The sequence below is a fragment of the Otolemur garnettii genome, unplaced genomic scaffold, assembly GCF_000181295.1.
Source record: "Otolemur garnettii isolate 467f Iridium unplaced genomic scaffold, OtoGar3 scaffold00039, whole genome shotgun sequence".
In the NCBI taxonomy this organism is placed as follows: domain Eukaryota; kingdom Metazoa; phylum Chordata; class Mammalia; order Primates; family Galagidae; genus Otolemur; species Otolemur garnettii.
The window spans coordinates 1,721,744-1,741,385 of NW_003852434.1; the positions used below are offsets into that span (position 1 = coordinate 1,721,744).

A 19,642-nucleotide genomic window follows, 5' to 3' on the forward strand; every position below is an offset into this window, starting at 1 on the left:
AGTATTATGGGCATGGAAAAACTTAAACTCAGATAATTTGACAGAATGTTTCCATATTCCTCCTACATCCTTTTCAAACTAGAGTGGTGTGATGAAGAACTCCAACATACATAATAAATAAACTTTAAAATATCCGAGAAGGAAACATTCTAGGGGGAAAGTTTGAAATTTTTATCATTTTTATGCTAAAATAAGAGGGGACTCTATAAAGTCTGGGTCAGCCCTTTTCAGGTGGGTGGCTGGCAAGCACCTTCTCCCCTTCTGTGGCTTGTCTTTTTGCTTTGTTGATTGTGTCCTTAGAGATACGGAAGCTCTTGGACTTGATCACATCACATTTATTTATTTTTATTGTTGCTGTGATTGCCAGAGGGGTCTTCTTCATAAATTCTTTTTCTAGGCCAACAATTCTTTTTCTAGGATTTAAGAATTTTTCCTATACTTTCTTCTAGAATTTTTATAGTTTTGTAGCTTTAAATCTTTCATCCAATATGAGTTAATTTTTGTAAGTGGTGAGAGGTGCAGTTTCAGTTTCAGTCTACAAAGAACTCAAGCAAATCAACAAGAAAAAAAATCAAACAACCCCATCAAAAATCAGGTAAGAGACATGAACCAGGACACTTCATAAGATAGACTAACGGCCAACAAATGCATGAAAAAAATGTTCATTGTGGGTAGCACCTGTGGCTCAAGGAGCAGGGCACTGGCCCCATATACCGGGAGTGGTGGGTTTAAACGCAGTCCAGCCAAAAACTGCAAAAAAAAAAAATGTTCATTGTCTCTAATCATCAGGGAAATGCAAATCAAAATCACATTGAACTAGGTCACCTAACCCCCAAGAGAATGGCTCACATGGAAGTCCCAAAGCAACAGATGCTGACTTGGATGTGGAGAGAAAAGGAACACTTTTGTATTGTTGGTGTGACTGCAAACTTGGGCGACCTCTGTGTGAAGCAGTATGGAGATTCTTCAAAGAACTAAAAGTAGACCTACTATTTGATCCTATAATCTTCCTACTAGCTATTAACCCATAGGAAAAAAAGGCGTTCTGTCATAAAGACACTTGCATGCCAATGTTTATAGCAGCATTTACAATCGCAAAGATATGGAAACAACCCAAGTGCCTTTCAACACATGAATGGGTTAATAAGTTATGGTGTGTATACCACGGAATATTATTCTGCCATCAAAAGATGGAGATTATGTATCTTTTGCAACAGCCTGGACTGGATTGGAGACCATTCTCCTAAGTGAAATAGCACAAGAATAGAAGAGCAAACTCCACACATACCCAGCACTAAATCGGAACTGGTAGATTAACACCTACCTGCTCACATGTGCGGAAAAAAGAATTTCAGGCAGCGGGGAGGGGGGAAGGGAGAAGGGATTGGGTGAATTGCCACCCGAAGGGTACACTGCAGGGGCACATGGCACACCACCGGGGTGTGGGACACACCTTCTAACTGGATTTTAACCTCTCAAATGCAAACTATGGAATCTAATCGTTTGCACCCACACATTAATGTGAAATTAAAAAAAAAAAGTAAGAAGAGACTCCTTTGAGAATTTAAAATTCGTAGAGATTTTAAAATGTAAAACTTGAGACTTCAAAGAAATTGTGTACAGTACTTTTCCCTTATCCACAATTTTGCTTTCCAAGGTTTTAGTTATGTATGGTCCGCCAAGGCCCAAAAATATTAAATGGAAAATTCTAGAAATAAGTGCTTAATAAGTTTTCAGTTGCAGGTTGTTCCAGGTAGTGTGATGAAACCTCACTGCGCACCTCTCAGGATATGAGTTATCCTTTTGTCCAGCATGTTCTTGTGTGTAGATTTCCTGCCCTTTAGTCACTTGGTCGTGGTCTCTGTTATCAGACTGACTGGATGTGGCAGGGCTTGTTGTGTTCACATAACCCTTATGTTATTTATAACAGTTTCAAAGTGCAAGAGTAGTGATGTTGGCAATTTGGATATGCCAACATGAAGCCGAAAAATACTTCCTTTAACTGAAAAAGTGAAAGTTCTCAACTTAAGAAAGAAAGGAATAAAAACTAATATTGAGGTTGCTAAGATCTACAGTGAGAATACATCTCTCCAGGAAATTATGAACAGTACATTGTTACAAAGGTTCTATTTTATTTCTAGTTGTTTAATCTCTTACTGTGCCGAATTCCTAAGCTATAGGAAAAACCAGTACTTGGAGAGTTTGGTACTCTCCGAGGTTTCAGACACCCCCTGGGTTCTCGCAGTGTATCCGGGTGGATAAGGGGGAACTACTGTACTTGGTGCAGTTTGCTTTAGGCCCCAGATCTGCCCAGGATTACAAGCCCATTCCTCCTTGCTGGTAAGGATCCTTCCCTGGAAATGAGTGAGGAGCGTTGATCATATGTTCCTTCATGGGAATATGTGTCAACTTTTGACAGGGACTGCATGGCAGACAGTTTGTTCCTCAAGAAGGTCAGGTATTTGTGTCAATTGGAAAAAAAAAATCTGTCTGCTCGGGTTACCGGGAGTGTAGATGATAAAATGACATTTCTTCTGGAAACTGAAGAGCCAAACTTGTTTTGTCTGGAAGGATTTATGTCCTTATTTTAGAAGGAAAATAAGCTACAGAAATGCCAAATTCTCAGAAGACAGTTCTGGATTAAATAGTTAAACATGAAAGGTGTTTTCACAGAGCCTAGCAGGAGGATGGTAGCCTGGACTGCTGAGAACCTTGAAACCAGCTGTTCCTAAGTTAGAGCCTTCACAGCACTCATTCACATACTCAGCACTTAGGAGAACCACACCCCACTTGGGTAGATACAGATGCGTTTCTAGGTGGTTTGTTTTACCTGTTCAATGGTGTTATTCAGCATTGTTCACTTCAGTGTCCAGATAAGACGACCTGAAATAGTATTTCTCATTTGCCGTGGTCAGTGGTCCTTTCCCCAACACTGATCGAATAATTGGTCGTGTCTGCGTTTTATTCTTACTATTTAAATCTTTAATTTCAATAATTATAGGTATTTTTTGAATAGTTAATAAACTCACATGGTTCAAAATATAAATAAACACTGAAAAGTCTCTGCCTCCAAATCCTGTCTCCTGACCTTTGTTTCACTCTCCAAAACAGTATTACTATTCTAGTTTCTGGTATATTTTTTAAAAGGTGCTTCATGTAAATGTAAACAAATTTGTATGTGTTCTTTTTTCCCTTTTAAGGCAAATACAGTACACTATGCACTGTGTTCTGAATCTTTAAGATTGCTTCACTTAGTGTATTTTGGCGATTGCTCCATATTACACTAAGAGGTTTACTCACTTTTAATTCTTTCCCTGGGCACATTGTTCCACTCTGTACACGTATCATTTCTTTAAGCCGTCGCATACTTACAGACACTGAATTGTTTCCAGTCTTCTGTTGTTTACAATGATTCTGTGACTAACTTTTAACTGATGTTATTTTAGGACATGTAACCATAGACTCACTTTGTCGAAGTGGGCTGCCAGGTCAAAGCTATGTGTGTTTGTAATGAACTGTAGAAATTGGACCAGTTCACGTTCATACCATCAATGTGTGAAGATTTTGGCAATCTTTGAATCAGGAATATAGGTTTGCTGCTAATCCTCTTTAGCATACTCTTAGTTATATTTTTCTAGGTATATTCAGGTGATGCAAACTCAACATTTTAGAGGGTTCAATGAGTTATTCTCAATTAGAGTTGTGAAGTGGAAATTGCTAGTGGAGTCTTTTCAGAATACCCGTGCAGTGGCCGCACCTCACATCTACTGAACCAGAATCTTGATGGGGCAAGGTGAGGTTGCACCTGGTACCGACATTTTGAAAGGCTGTAGAGTTCATGACTAGGTGTACAACTAGACACCCCTTCTTGTATTTGAAACTTTCCTGTTAATAAACCGAAGAACTTGTGCAAGTTTGAAGGGAGGTATGAAGTATTTTATTTCATTATTTTGTAGTTTTCTCAATTCAACAAATACTGTACTCCTGTGATGTTGGTCATAGCTTATCATGGTTCCATGCAACTGCAGACAATTTAACAACTGGACATGAGGGAAAACTGTTATTATAAAGGAATTTTAAGAAAGAAAGGATTTATCAAAGTATGTATCATGGACTTTAAACAGACTTTGGACTTTTTCCCTTAAAAGTATATGTTATAAGGCATATTCACTTTAAACTATTTTAAAATAAGCTTGCTGACAGGGTTAATAGCTTTCTCCTCGCCTCATACTGTTTTAAATAGTGTAGGAGTCTCAAGCCACCACCAGGTGTCAGAACGCACTTACATATTGTCCCACGCTTCCTAAGCCAGCGTACCTACCATCAGGCACAGTCTGACTTCTGGTATATTTGGTTTCTAATGATTATAGTCATACTGTTTTGAAAGGAGTGTTTCAGTATCTGAACAAAAAACCTGTCTGTCATTTGTGTCGCTGTTAACTTACAGAATTTTCTTTCATTTTAAACCACTGTTAAGTTGCCGATTTATGATTATCAGCGCCTGTCTCCTGAACTCAAACACAACAGGAACTCGGACGTGTCTGAGAGCAACTCTGCTTCCTAGTCATCCTCCTTCTGCTGAACATTTCTGTTACAGTTATAACTTTTTAAAATTTTAGAATAGGAGAATTTAAAGGGCATAAAGCCTGCTCCCCCTCATATGGCACTGAGTATACTATTGCTTCATAAGGGGCTTTAAAAATCTATAAGAATTTCTTTTTCCTTCCTTTTCAAGAATGTGATATAGCCATGTCCAGATGTAACATCCCCTGGTTGAAAATCGCTAAGTATCGTAAGAATTGTTTTGGTTGGGAGATATTCCTGAGGGAAGAGAGTTGCTCAAACTAGAATAGAGGCAGGAAAAAAAATGGTTGAGAAGCATTAAATTCACTGGCTTCCATTTAGACATTGACCATCTGCTGGTCTGGTCCAGTGGGATCAGGAGGCTGGGGAACACAGTTCTTGGAGCTTGGTAGTTATTTTGGTATTGTTGGAAGTATATTTATTTGAGGGAAGGTTCAGAAAAACTTTGTTGGAAAAGAAAGCCTAAGGTCAAAGCTAGAAAAAGCATCCTATGAAATCAGCTCCATGGGGCATTTGCCAAAAACAGAGTCAAGGTTAGGCTAATGAGCTGGGTAAACACTGGAGCTGGACGCCAAATTCTCGATTTTTAGGGTCTGAGCTTTGTCCAGGGACAGAATGCTCTTTTGTTGGGTGCTAGCTGACTGATGTCTGGGTAAGTTTCCCAAGTTACGGAGGGACTTTTGTGCAGTAGAGGGAAACAGACCTTGAATGAAGGCTTTCAATGACTAACCTGAAATCCCCTGCATTTAAGGGAATGGCCTATCATGTTAGGTACCCCTTGCTGCATAACAAATTACCCCAAAGCATAGTTAATAGTTATTACTGTCTCACCGTTACTGTGGGTCCAGAATCTGGGGACAGCTTAGTTCTTCCTCTGTCTTACGGTCTTTGACAAGGGTGCAATCCTGATATCAGCCAAGACTTTAGTCATGTCAGGACTCAAAAGATTCCCTGTCAATTTCACTCATGCATGTGTTGACATGGTTCAGGTGCTTTTACACCATTAACTTGAGGGTCTCAGTTACACGCTGTTTGATGATTAGAGACCCTTACTTCCTTGCCCTGGGTCCTTTCCATCCAGTAACTAACCAAGTAAATATAGTGGCTGCTTCATGGGAGTCAGCAAGCCAGAGAGAGAGAGAGAAAACAAGCATGGTGGATGGTCACGTTTTTTATAACTCAGTGTCACACGTGACATCACATTTCCTGTATTCTGTCATTAGAAGCAAGTCACGAGGTCCAGGCCACACTCGAGTGGAGGGAATTACAATGTGTGTGGTACCAAGAAGTTGGGGATCGTGTGAGTATTTTAGAAGCTGCTTATCACACATACTGACTGGTGTCTCTTCTGATTAGATGGTGCTGTAGCCACGGTGCTTATTAAATCCTTTAATATCATCACTGGTCTTACAATTTTTGTCAGAATTAGAGCTGAAATTATATCAACTTTTTGCTTGTTTGTTTTCTGAAATAGGCTCTCTCTCTGTTGGCCCATGTTAGAGTGCAGTGGCATCATCCTAGCTCACTGTAGCCTTAAACTCCTGGCCTCAGGGGATCCTCTCACCTCAGCTTCTGCAGTTGCTAGGACTATATGTATTCACTGCCATGCCTGGCTAATGTGTTTTGTTTTGTTTTTATGGCAGTGAGGTCTTGCTGTATTGCCCAGGCTAGTCTCTAGCTCCTGGCTTTAAGTGATCCTCCTGCCTCAGCCTCCCAAAGTGCCATGATGATAGTCCTGAGCCAGCTATGTCCCGTACATCACCAACTTTTGATACTGATGATCTTCACAGCCTATAATATGTATATGTGGAGGAACATAAACTTCTCACCAGAATACAAACTCCATAAGGATAGGGACAGCGTCTGAATAGTTTTCTCATGTTTTTTTGTGTGTGTGCCTAACATAGTGCCGGGTACTCATATGTATTTGTTAAATTAAGGAGTTCATAAAGAGCTTTATCAGATTATAAACTAAAACAAAATTAACTCCCTCCTTTGCTTTAAAAAGAGCAATACAATTACCAGGTGAGAGAAAGATGCAGAGGCTGTGATATTCAACGATCAGACAATTAAGTTCCTGAGCCTGCCACTGTGCGTTTATGTTGGCAGCAGTGTGAACGGTGTGATAAGGTTTCATGACCTTGGTACATCAGTGTCTCTCCGCTGTGTTCATGCCGATGTGTGGCGGTGTCTCGCTGAGTGGTGGTGTTCTCATTGTGTCTTTTTGTGTACCATCACAAGAATGTGGGTGCTTGAGTTAGAACAATGAACAAACATTAAATTTCTTGTTAAAGTGGTCAAGATTGGTGAAATCAGGGCCATGTTAGTCCAAGTTTACGAGGATAACGGCATAAAGAAAACAGCAGTGTACAAATGGATTAAACATTTCTTCCGAGAGGAGAGAAAGCATCCTTGATGAAGAGAGGTCAGGGTGACCAGTAACAAGCAGAATGACGAGAACAGTGCAAAAATTCATTGACTTATGCGTCCAAGCCGTCAGCTGACCGTGAGAAGCATAGTAGGTCAAGTAATCATCAGGAGAGACACAGCAAAATCTTCACTGAAAATCTTGGCATGAGAAAGGCGTGGCTCTTGCACTAGGACAATGCACCAGCTCCCAGGGCACTGTCTGTGAAGAGGTTTTTAGCCAACAAATAAACAGCTATATTGGAACACCCTTTCTACTCACCTGACTGCCCCCAATGACTTTTCCCTTTGCCTGAACACAAAGGAAATACTGAAAGGAAGATATTTTGATGATATTCAGGACATCAACAGTAATATGGTAACAGCTCTGATGGCCATTCCAGAGAAAGAGTTCCAGGCTTGCTTTGAAGGGTGGACTCGGTGCTGGCATTGGTGCACGGCTCCCAGAAGGGAGGACTTTGAACATGAGCATAGTGATGTTCAACAGTGAGGCATGTAGCACTTGTTCTAGAATGAGTTCGTGAACTTGTCAGACGTCATAAGCAATCACTTCCCCCCAAATTCTAATAGACTTCAATGCGTATGTCTTTGCTACCATTCACCACTGGACTCTCCAAAGAAGAGTGTCGAGTTGAGTCCTCGGCCTGCTCCTTCTCAGCAATATTGTTTCTTACACCTTCAGAGTCTCCACCGTGTGAGACTTTGCTCACGTGGAGCTCTGTGTCCTTAGACCCAACACACTGAGCTGGAAACCATTATCTTCTGCCCCAACTAGCTCTGCCCTCATCCCTGCCCCTTCACCGTATCTTTTATGGTGTTTATTTCCTGGATTTCTACTTTTTAAGCCTTCAGGTTACTTTTCAGCCCTTCCTCCCTCCCTCTTGAACTTTGTTTCCAAGTCGTGTTTATTCTTTTTTCCTTCTTTCCCACCATAATCTCAGTCCTATTGCCTTGCAATAGCAGTTGGTCTCCCTAAGGCAAAGTCTGTGCCCTCTCTAATCTCTGAGTCTTCCTTCAACCCGGGTCAGGTTGTCTTTTCTTGCACTTAATGCTCCAGCGATGGTCTTCACTCTTTAACTTTGGCATTCACAGGCCCCATCCCGTTCCTTCCATTTTACCACCTGGCCATCTTTGACCTGCGCAGCCCACATTCTCGGCCTCCCTTCATTTGTGCTAGCCCGTTTCCGTTTCAATTCATATTTTTTTGGTTCTTTGATCAAGGTTTTGTGGGTCCAGATACATAATCTTTTAAAAACCTCTTTAAGAAAAAGAACACAATAGCAAGAATACAGAATTAGGGACCGAGCTTAGAAATGGCCCAAGAAAATGGGGGAACCTGAAGATTAAACTGTACTGCACTAGTGTCACTCTGCCGTAGTCCCAGCACTTCCATTTGGCTTCTGCTCTAGCCAAAGGTCTTCTTTGCTCCTCCGGGAGGCCTTCTCTGCTAAGCTCCGCTGACTCTGCTATCCCTCTCAATCGACTGAAGGCAGGGATCATGTCTTACACAACTTTCTAGTCCCCTAGAGTCTTACACTTTGAATTTGGTGATTACTGAAGAAAACATTGCTTATTTCTAAATTCAACTATTACAAAGGTAATCACATACAGTCTAGAAGTTTCTTACATATGCATCATGTTTTAAAATAGTTGTTCATGAAATGCTAAGCTGCTATTAGAGCCCTGGGGAAGTTTCTGTTATATATTGTGAAAGATTATGTAAATTCAGTTTCCTTGTACAATATTATATGTTCTGTATTCGTATGTGGCATAGGCCTTATTTTTAGAGGTCAGCTTTTATAACAATCAAAAGTGATCTTTTTAGTTGATAGATTGTGGACATGACAATTGTAAGAAAACATTTTTATAAAATGCTAAAATCTTCCGATGATTAAGAATCACGATATTCAGAGAATGCTATGCCAGGATTCATTTATTCCTGTTGTTGTTTTCTTTAGGTTTTGAATCTCTTTGTGAGAAGTCTCTATTCTGTGTCCTCTCTGCTGTTCCAGGACTCACTCAAGAAGGCCTTTTCAGGGTGAACGGCAACATGAGGGTGGTGGAACAACTTCGCTTGAAGTTCGAGAGTGGAGGGCCCGTGGAGCTGGGGAAGGACGGCAACGTCAGCTCTGCGGCCAGTCTGTTGAAGCTCTTCCTGCGGGAGCTGCCCGACAGCCTGATCACCTCGGCCCTACAGCCTCGCCTCCTGCGGCTCTTTCAGGGTTAGTATGGCAAATCCCGCAGGAGTTAAAACAATTCTAGTTTTCAGTGAAAGCCAAGCTTTTAACCATTTAACGTTTCACTATTAAAATAAGCTCTTACATATTTATGGTCTTTCCGTAACCACCACCTTTGCTATTCTGCCCCAGGCCTTCATCTCCTACCTAAACCGATTAGGAGATGCCATTATGAACTGGAATTTCTGAGACCACTGGCATATGAATACTTCAGTAATATAATATTGAGAAGATCTGACACTTTGGGGTCAAAGAAATTCTTTTCTGACTAGAGATTGCTACAGAAAGAGTGAAAAGAATAATGTAGAAAATATTAGAGAATGATTTAGAAAACTTTAATTAAATTGTAGTTGGTTAGTGACCTTCAAGACCAAAAGCTCATTGGTATGCTTGCTTTTTTTTTTTTTTGGTAAGTAAGATTGAGTCCTAAAATAATGGTCTTTATTTTATGAGGCAAAACTTGGTTTTTGATTTTGTAATATGAAGGAATTCCTTTTTAAGTGTAATAATTATAACATAATCATTATTGAGTTTTTCTTCCTAAATACGGTAAGAGAAAAATGTATTTCTAAGAGCAGTAGTGGCTAGATTAAGGATGTTACTTAAGCCTGGTGTGGTGCTGTGCCCCTGTTATCCCAGCTGTATTCCCACACTCCCAGCTTGGACTCGGGACTTTGAGACTAGCCTGGGAGACATAGCAAGACCCTACCTCTTTTCTCTTCTTTTTTTTTTTTTTTTAAGGAAGTCACATTCCTTTACAGCAGTGGGTAGAATATTCACATGTAGTATATTAAAGAATGAGATAAGTTGAGAAGGCAAGATAGGATGAGGAAGAAAGTGCCAGAAATATTTTATCTCAGAAAAGACCATTTTTAAATATTAGGTACAAGTGGTGAGGTTATGTTGGAAGATTGCACTGACCACCACCACTGGCCATCCACTACCAGGGAGATCCGCCGGTAGCTCCCAAGGCCGTCGTGTTAGCAGCGCCGTCTTGCCTCGCCCCTTCTCTCCCTCTGCAGCCCCTGCCTTCCCCAGGTGGTCCTTTCAGAAAATTACCCATGTTTTGTTTCTTTCTTTAGAGTTCCTGTCTGGTCCTCAGGAAACACATGCACATCTTTGTCAAGTTCTTAAATTGGAGATCCGTCCTGGGGCACAGCCCTCTCTCTGTGCTGACACCCAGGGCACCCCTAGCCAGTCACTTACACTCTTCCGGGTGGCTCAGACTCTTCCAGGAGTTTTAGGCTCTTCAAACTCCACAAATGGTTTATTTCATCCCCCTTCTCCTGGCCTGGGGGGAGTTAGGGATGTTCTGGTTCTCTACAGTGCTTTTAAGCTTTCCATGTCATTAAGTGACATTTGGTAAGTGTCATCTTTGAGGTTTGTCAATTGGAAACCAAGCATTTTCGCGAACGAACTTTTTAGCATTTACATGTGTGAACATTTCAAGGAGGTAACTATTGCTTCTATTTGGAGACTTTAAATTATTTTTATAAGGAATGTTTTATTCATGGCATAGGGATGTGAAGTTTTGAGATAAATTTTTGGAAATTATGTTTAAATAATTGCTGTGAAAGCTAGTTGAAGAAGTAAATATTTATACTTAATACCAAATATTTAGTAATGAAGTATCTCTATTCTTTATTTTATTCTTAATGTTATTATGTAGTATTCTTTATTATCTCGTATTCTTAGTACTCAGAAATCTTGTGAATTTCAAAAGCTTTTATCCCATCTCCTGAAGAGTTTTCATTTCATGAGAGAATGCATTGTTTTATTATTTGTGTTGCTATTTATAGTAATATTTTTGCTTCAGGCCTTCTTGGCAGGTTATCTTCTTTTTTTATAACATAATTCCTCAGTGGCCAAAAGGTTGATATGTATCTTAAAGCAAGTAGCTACATTATAAAGGTCATACAGTGTGCCATTACATCATATGAAATCATTCACAAATAACATATTTTGAATGGGGCAGAGAGATTGAATTTTTACTCTATTGGTATGATTGTGTCCCTGAAACCTCTGGGGTGAAATCTGAGACTTTTATAAAGAAAGCATGTGTCACATAAAGATAGACACCATCTGAGAAGTACGTCATCAGGCAGTTTCTTCACGGGTAAACGTCGTAGAGTGCGCTGATGCAAACCTGTGCAGTGACACACAGTATATGCTGAGGCTGTAGGGTACACCCTGTTGCTCCCAGGCTACAAAGATGTATGGCGCATTATTATACTGGATACTGTAGGCAGTTGTAATACAGTGTAACTATTTGTGTGATGTTATTATATTGGGTACTGTAGGCAGATGTAACACAGTGGTAACTGTTTGTGTGTCTAAAGGGAAAATGTACAGTAAAAATACAGTATAAAAGATAAAAAATGGTCTACTTGAAAAAACACTTAGCTTGCCTGGAACTTGCAAGACCGATGTTTCTCTGGGTGAGTCCGTATTCCATGGCAGGTGAATATGAAGGCCTAGGACAATACTCTGCACTACTACAGACTTCATAAACACTGTACACTTCAGCTACACTGAATTTATGAACAAATATTTTTCTCCCATAATAAATTAACTTTAGCTTTCTATAATTTTTACTTTATTAAATTGTTAATTTTTTTTTTTTTTGCAGTTTTTGGCCAGGGTTGGGTTTGAACCCACCACCTCCGGTATATGGGGCCAGCACCCTACTCCTTTGAGCCACAGGCACCACCCTAAATTGTTAATTTTTAAAAACTTTTTATAATGACACTAAACTTTACACACACACATTGTACAGTTATACAAAAATATTTCCTTTCTATCCTTATTCTGTAAGCTTTTTTCTATTTAAATTTTTTTCTTTTTCCTTTTTACATTTTAAACTTTTTTGTTAAAAACAAACACACAAGCACACACTTTAGCTAGGCCTGCACAGGCTCAGGATGGTCAGTATTACTGTTTTCTACCTCCACATCCTTTTTCCGCTGGAAGGTCTTCTGAGGTAGTAACAGGCACGGAGCTGTCATCTCCCATAGTGACAGTGGTTCTGGAGGAGCTCCTGAAGGGCCTGCCTGAGGCTGTGTTATAGTTGTGTGTGTGTGTGTGTGTGCACTCTAAAATAACGATGAAAAGTATAGCATTATGAGTCCTCAGTGTCATCAGTAGGTTCTTGGAAACTGCAACTTCAAGAGAAATGACACTAAAGTAACTAATTTTCCCGTAGACTGATAATTTTCCCTTTGATTGATACAAACAATAGTTTAGTGCCTCTGGTGAAGTTCTGGTCATGAAAGTACCACTGAATTTCTAAGTAAAGACCCAGAACTCTTCTAATATTCAAGCATTGAAAGAATTATGAACTACATATACATTTAAGAAAGATTAGTGAAAACAAATAAAATGATCCTGTACCCAAGTTTTGGCAAATTAGTGAGTGGCAGTGGTGGGACTGGTGGTGGGTTGAACCAAGGAGTGCACGGTGGCAAAGTGCACCTGATCAGGAACACGTCCTCCCGCCGAGCGGCTCAAAGATACTCACCAGTGGGGTGGCCCCCTGAGCAGTTCAGGATAGTGAGTGGCCAAAGCCCATCCTGGCAGCTCAGGGTGCAAGGTGGAAACCAGCCCTGACATGGTGTCTTTCCAACACAGGGGACTCTTGACACCCGCACTCACGCTGGGACCAGTGAGACTTGAGACAAGACAGTCCACCTAATGTGCATAGTTTTGGGATACAAGAGAAAAGCAGAGCACCCAAGGGAAACCCACATGAATAAGAGAAAACACGCAAACTCCACGCACACGGTGGCTCGGGCCAGGAACTCCTCTCCCCACCCCCATCAGTTTTGTAACAGAGTGATGTGGAATGGAACAATGTTATTGGAGGACCTGGTACATAGAAAATATATAAACCAGTAACATGGTCATCTACCACCAGTAAGTATGATGTGCTGTACATAATTGTATGACTGTGCTTTTATAGGACTGACGGTGCAGTGGGTTTGTTTACACCACCTTCTCCACAAACTCATGAGTAATGCATTGCCCTGTGACAACGTGAGACAGTTAAGGCATCGCTAGGTGACAGGAGCTTGTGAGCTTCATTATGTTCTTACAGGACTGCTGGACCACCCTTGTATGGGCAGCCCCTGGTGGGCTGAAACATTGCCACATGGCGCACGTCTATAACTGGGTGCCCACTAGTTATGAAAGCTGCTGACTAGAGGGAACAAACTATGTTTTAGGTGTCAGACAATAGAGCCTCTGTGAGATAAATTCTCTCTAACAGTTCAGGTAGAACCATAGATTAGAAGAGCGCTGTGCCCCTACCGGCTAACCCTGTCTGCGGCACTCTTGGAGTGGAGGATGCACAGTGCACTGGTCACTCTGAAGCGAGCGTGGCAGAGCTCTTTGCAGACAGTGGAGAGGTTTGGCTTTCAGTGTCTGCTGAAACAGATGTTATGCTTAGCCAGTTACAGTTTTCTCATCTGTCCTTTTCTACTGTAATTAATATATTATGAAGTTGCTTTGACATGATTGCCTTGGGGAAGACTACCTTTCTTTCATAATTCAGTCCTTGTAGTAACAGATTAAATGGTTTTCTTGGTCTTCTGTCCTGACTCAATGACAGATTTTTTTTTTTTTTTTTGGTCTCACTCTGTCACCTGGGGTTGAGTACCGTGGCACCATAGCTTACAGTAACCTCAAACCCTGGGCTCAAGTGATCCTCATGCCTCAGCCTCCCAAGCAGCTGAGACTACAAGTGAGTGCCACTACACCTGGCTAATTTTTCTGTTTTTACTAGAAACGGTGCTTTGCTTGAACTCTTGAGTTCAAGCCATCCTTGGCCTGACTCAGCCTGCCTTGGCCTCCCAGAGTGATAGGATTACAGGTGTGAGCCACTGTGCCCAGACAGATTTCTTTCTTTCTTTCTTTCTTTTTTTTTTTTTTTTGAGACAGAGTCTCACTGTCACCCTTGGTAGAGTGCTGTGGCATCACAGCAACCTCAAACCCTTGGGCTTCAGTGATTCTCTTGTCTCAGCCTCCCACGTAGCTGGGACTACAGGGGCCAGCCACAGTGCCCAGCTATTTTTTGTTTGTTTGTGTGTGTGTTTGTTTAGCAGCCTTGGGCCCGGTTCGAACCCACCAGCCCTGGTACATGTGGCTGGCACCCTAACTGCTGAGCTATGGGCGCTGAGCCAGATTTCTTTTTTAAAAAATATTGTTATATGGGTGATGCCTCGACACTGTGCCCATGGCGACAGGATTAGGTTCTGTCTCTAAATAAATAAATAAATATTATGATAGGCCCTTTGAATTATGTCCTGCATAGAGAACAAGCTATTTCATAACTGAATGTGCTTAAAAATTTTCAAATCAAAGCGCTTTCTTCCACACTTTATAGGGTGGAATTCTGAAGCCCCAACCACGTGTTTTCTCAGACGTTCAGGCTAAGCCAGTGAAGGCAGCCTGGATGCTGCCTGTAAGCCTCCCCGCAGCTCCTGGTGAACAACGGCCCTCTGTGTGGGAGCAACCTGCATAGGTAGATTTATTCATTTTTATAACAAATTATCAACTTTGGGTTTGTCAGTGTCTGAGGTTCCCCTCACTGTCCAGGTACCATCGACTTAGACATTCTCACTGCTCATTTGAAAAATGGTTCTGGAATATACATAACACAAATTCTATCTCATCAATTAAATCACCCATTCCTTGCAATTAAGATGTGTAATCTTTATTTCTTTATCTACGATATATAGGTATGTATAGAAGGGTCTGAAAAAATTGATGGATTTATCTACTTCCAGGTCATCTAATAACACTAAAAATATTCAATTACAAGATGGAAATAATTATATTTATATTATAGCTGAAATTTCAGTGGGGAGCATTCAAATAAAGATATTTTTGATTGATACTGAATTAAATGAATCCTTCTCTACAAAATGTATTACTTATACTTCATACTTATTTCCAAAACACATCTGAGCTATTATAAAAATAAAAAGTAAAGACGTGAGGCCAAAATAACCTGACTGGTTGTCAGTGCTATGTGCCCCTTACAGAGAGAGTGACCAAAATAGCCAGTAGATAATCACATGTCTGTGAAACTGTCTGAGAGAGAACAGTGGGATTGAGCAGAGAAGTGATGGGAAACACTGAGAACACAGCAGAGGGAAGTGAAGCAGCCTGCTGGACGGGGTCAGCTGGGGACCCAGACAAGCTCCCAGATGTCGGGGACAGTGAGCGAAAGACTTCCAGGGCCCCACACTCTTGCCAGGGACTTTTACAATTCTAGCTAAGGGAGAGCCCCTTGCCCCCTGTGGGCCTCCAACCTGGCGTAGGGAGCTGCCTGGAGATTCTGCAGAGGTATTGCTCTGGTGGGGGCTCATGTGGAGTCCCACAGGCTGCTGGGTCCTGAGTGGCTACAGCATCGTGCCATTCTGAGAACATAGTCCCCAGAGGTCTGTGTCCTGCCCTGAAGCCAACACCCAGCCTCTCCTCTGCTGCTGATGGGAAACCAGAGGAAACCAGAGTGAGAGGTTTCTCTGGAACAGAGGAAACCAGAGTGTGCCCTTTCCTGAGTCTAAGAGCTCCCCAAGGAAGGCTGTGAATCCAACTTACTGGCTAAGCTTCCTGGGTGCTTGGACCCAGATGTGGACGAGAGGACCTCCCACCCCCACCCACCCCCACTGCAGATGAAAGTCCTGACACCCCTGTTGGATATTGGCACAGGTGCACCGGCTGACACCCTTAATGGGGTAGGGGTGTCAATTATGACCTTAGGACTGTACCTAAATAAACTCTTGGGGTCAGTTACAAGTTTATCTCCACAAGTGCAGACCAAGAAGAGATAAGACCAACCACTCTTCTGCCCACCTTGAGAAGATTTTGAAAATGACTGTTCCTCTATTCCCCTTTTTTGAATGCTCACCTTACCTTACGTAAAATGTAAATTTACTGAGCACTAAGTAGAACTTCACAGGAATGTAGTCATTCTTCATTCTCACTCGCCCTCCTTTCCCCCCTGGATGTCCCTTTCCCTTAAATATGCAACTCTGTATCCTTCTGTGGAGAGCCCAGGCCTGGCCCTGCTTTTGTGGTCTCTGCTTTTCCTGAGCAAATCTGTTGAACGTGACTCTTGTTTTCAGTCACTTATTATTTAAATTACCAGTAACCACAAACATTAGAAAGAAAACAAGAAGAGAACTTGGTGGCTGGTAATTAGATAATGAAAGTAAGGATGGAGTCAGAGGTTTGGAGTTTTAATGACTAGGAAAACAGTAGGTTAGAAAGAGGTGGTCTGGTGACTGGACCCTTTTGTCTAAACATTTTGTGATAGATAACCCCACAACTCCATGGTGGCAGAGGGCCAGTTTGTCAGACCAGTATGAATATATGCTAATAAATCAAGAAGAAAGGTTTGGGGTTTTTTGTTTGTTTGTTTTGGTTTGGTTTTTGTTTGTTTAAATGTTTTTTGTTTTTTGTTTTGTATTTCAAAATATTATGGGGTACAAATGTTTTCAGTTACACATATTGATTTTTTTTAATGCTTGAGTCAGGGTTGTAAGTGTGCCCATCACCAGATAGTGTTTGTTATAAGCATTAGGTAGGTTTTTGCCAGCAAAAGGAAAGAAATAACTAAGTCAGAGCAGAACTAGATGAAATGGAAAAGGAAAAAGTAGTAGTACAAGGGATCAATAAAACAAAAAGTTGGCTCTTTGAAAAGATAAAATTAATAGACCTCTTGCTAGATTAACCAGGTAAGGACGCAAATAAGCTCAATCAGAATGAAAAAGCTCAATCAATTATAGCTGACACCACAGAAATACAAAATGACATTTGGGAATACTATGAAAACTTCTATGCATATAAATATGAAAACAGAAGAAATGGACAAATTCCTGGAAACATAAACCCTCCCAAGACCCAATCAGCAAGAAATAGAACTCCCAAACAGATCAATAACAAGCAACGAGAGTGAAGCAGTAATAAAAAACATATTCAACAACAAAATAAACTTCTCATACCAGAGGGATTCCCAGCTGAGTTTTAACAGACCTACCAAGAAGAGCTGGTACTCATACTGCAGGAATTATTCTATGTCCTCAAGAAAGAGGAACTCCTTCCTGACTTACTCTATGAAGCCAGTATCACCTTGATACCAAAGCCAGGAAAGCACACAACAAAAAAATAAAATACAGAACAATATCCCTGAAGAGTAAGAAGCAGAAATCCTCAATAGAATACTAGCAAACCAAATTCAACAGCACGTCAAAAAAAAAAAAAAATTTCACTATAACCAAGTGGGCTTCATCCTAGGTATACAAGGATGGCTCAACATAGTAAATCAATAAATGAGATTCACCTAAACAGAAGTGAAACAAAGACTATATGATCATCTCAATAGACACAGAAAAAGCATTCCACAAAATTCTCATTCTCTATGACTTTTCATAATAAAAACAGTCAATAAATTAGGCATAAAAAAACATATCTTAAGGTTATGAAAACCATATATGAGAAACCCACAGCCAACATCATACTGAATGGGGAGACGGTGAAAGCATTCCCACCAAGAACTGAGCAAGAGACATGTATGTGCCCACTCTCACCACTTCTTTTCAAAAGAGTGCTAGAAGTCTTAGAGCAGCGGTTCTCAACCTGTGGGTTGCAACCCCTTTGGGGGTCCAAGGACCCTTTAACAGGGGTCACTTAAAACCATCACACACACCTCATGCAAATACAGGTGTATGAAAATAATTTTATGGTTGGGGGTCACCACAACATGAGGAACTGTATTAAAGGGTCGCAGCACTAGGAAGGTTGGGAACCACTGTCTTAGAGCATTCAGGTAAGAGAAAGAAGTAAAGGACATCCAAATCAGGAAATAGGAGGCCAGAGTACTAGTAAACCACAAAAACTCTCCAAAGGAAGAAAATGTTGATGCATGGTTCTAGTAGCACCAAGGAGAGCACCCTGCACACTCTATGCTTAACAGGAGGCATAGGGCAGCTATTGTTCTTTTGCCTTAAGTAATTCAAATCTTCTCTCTCCCATCCATATCCCTGGGGGGCCTTCACATTTTAATATGCTTCAGCTTGTCAGATCTGATCTTTTGTCCTGAAAGGAAGAGACAGTCTTCAACTTTCTGGCAACATTTGCAGGTGAATCTGGGATTTTTCCAAAGGCTCAGATGTGGTTAGTCTTGGGAGTGTCAATCTTAAATAATGAGATTCAGGAGCTATAATGAAGAGTGCAAAGCATGAGGATAGTCACCTGGGAAACACAGACCCCCAAAGGAATAGGGTCATTGCTCCAAAGTGGAAAAGTTAAAAGTTTTACTTATATAGGAAGAGACGGTTAGGAGGGTTGCATTTTTCATTTGAGGTCCGTATATACATTAGAGTAATTTGTTTGGTTATAGCTTACTATCGCCCACGACAGATTGCTTTTATATTCCCTAAGGAGAGGTCTTATTTTTGGCACTTTCCAGTATTTTCTAATCTGCAGGGCCGGAATAAGGAAGGGAGTTTGAAAGGTGTGAGCAGTGGTGCCCAGAGACGAGGCCACAGAGATGTTCAGGCCAGGTTTGTTGAAATTGGAGGGCGACCCGCTGGGCAGTGCAGGGGTGGTGTCTGCACCTGGGGGCAGTTAGAGACCCCTTTTATATAGGGCTGTAGGGGGTGGGCGAATTTCACAGCTTGCCCAGAAAATTAGGGTCTTTGGCACGACTTCTGGGGGTGGGGGGTGGGGAGCTAGCCAGAACCTTTGTGTCTTTGTCTTAGGAGGAGGGGAGGAGGAGGAGAAGAAAGAGAGGGAAGGTTTCTGTGTGGCTGCATTAGGCCCCCCAACAGTTAATCTATAATCAGAGAAGCAGAAGGTAAAGATACATGGTACGTGACTTAGGCCACATAGTCATATTTCTGTCAAGGCTCAGATAATTTAAAGCTCCAACGGCTTTAAGTTTGAATTATTCAGTTTCACAACAGGACCCGATGATCTTATAGGACATTTCGTAAATGTCTTTCTCAGAGATCTGGCTGTTTTTAATCAGTGAAAGGGGCCAGATCTAGTATGGCATCTTGACAATTGGACCCTTAATAAAAACAACGGAAGTTAAAAGGGGAGGATTATTTGGAGGCCATGATGAAGAGTTTATTTTAAGTGGATGAGTAAAATGAGAGTCAGTGCTCATGAGAGGGATTAGGGATTGTCAACTGACAGGAGCCACAAAGTCTGTTAGTTCAGCAAAGAGATTTTATTTAGGGTTACAGCCTACAGGCTGGCCTTCCTGACATGCTGGGAAATGAGACAGGCACTTTGAGGGAAGGAGAGGGAAGACAGGAATTTGTGCTGAACAAGTTGGTGAAGTACATATTCAACAGCTTACAGGAGGAGCTGTGAATATCTATGCA

The 19,642-nt window shown here is 41.2% G+C and overlaps 1 protein-coding gene across 1 annotated transcript in view; it reads left to right on the forward strand.

Moving 5' to 3' along the window:
* FAM13A (family with sequence similarity 13 member A) overlaps positions 1-19,642 on the forward strand; it is a 264,125-nt gene that overhangs the window by 21,411 nt on the left and 223,072 nt on the right. Inside the window, exon 4 of the mRNA XM_012805358.2 lies at positions 9,024-9,233. Coding sequence (XP_012660812.2) covers positions 9,024-9,233 — 210 coding nt within the window. The remainder of the gene's footprint in view (positions 1-9,023; positions 9,234-19,642) is intronic.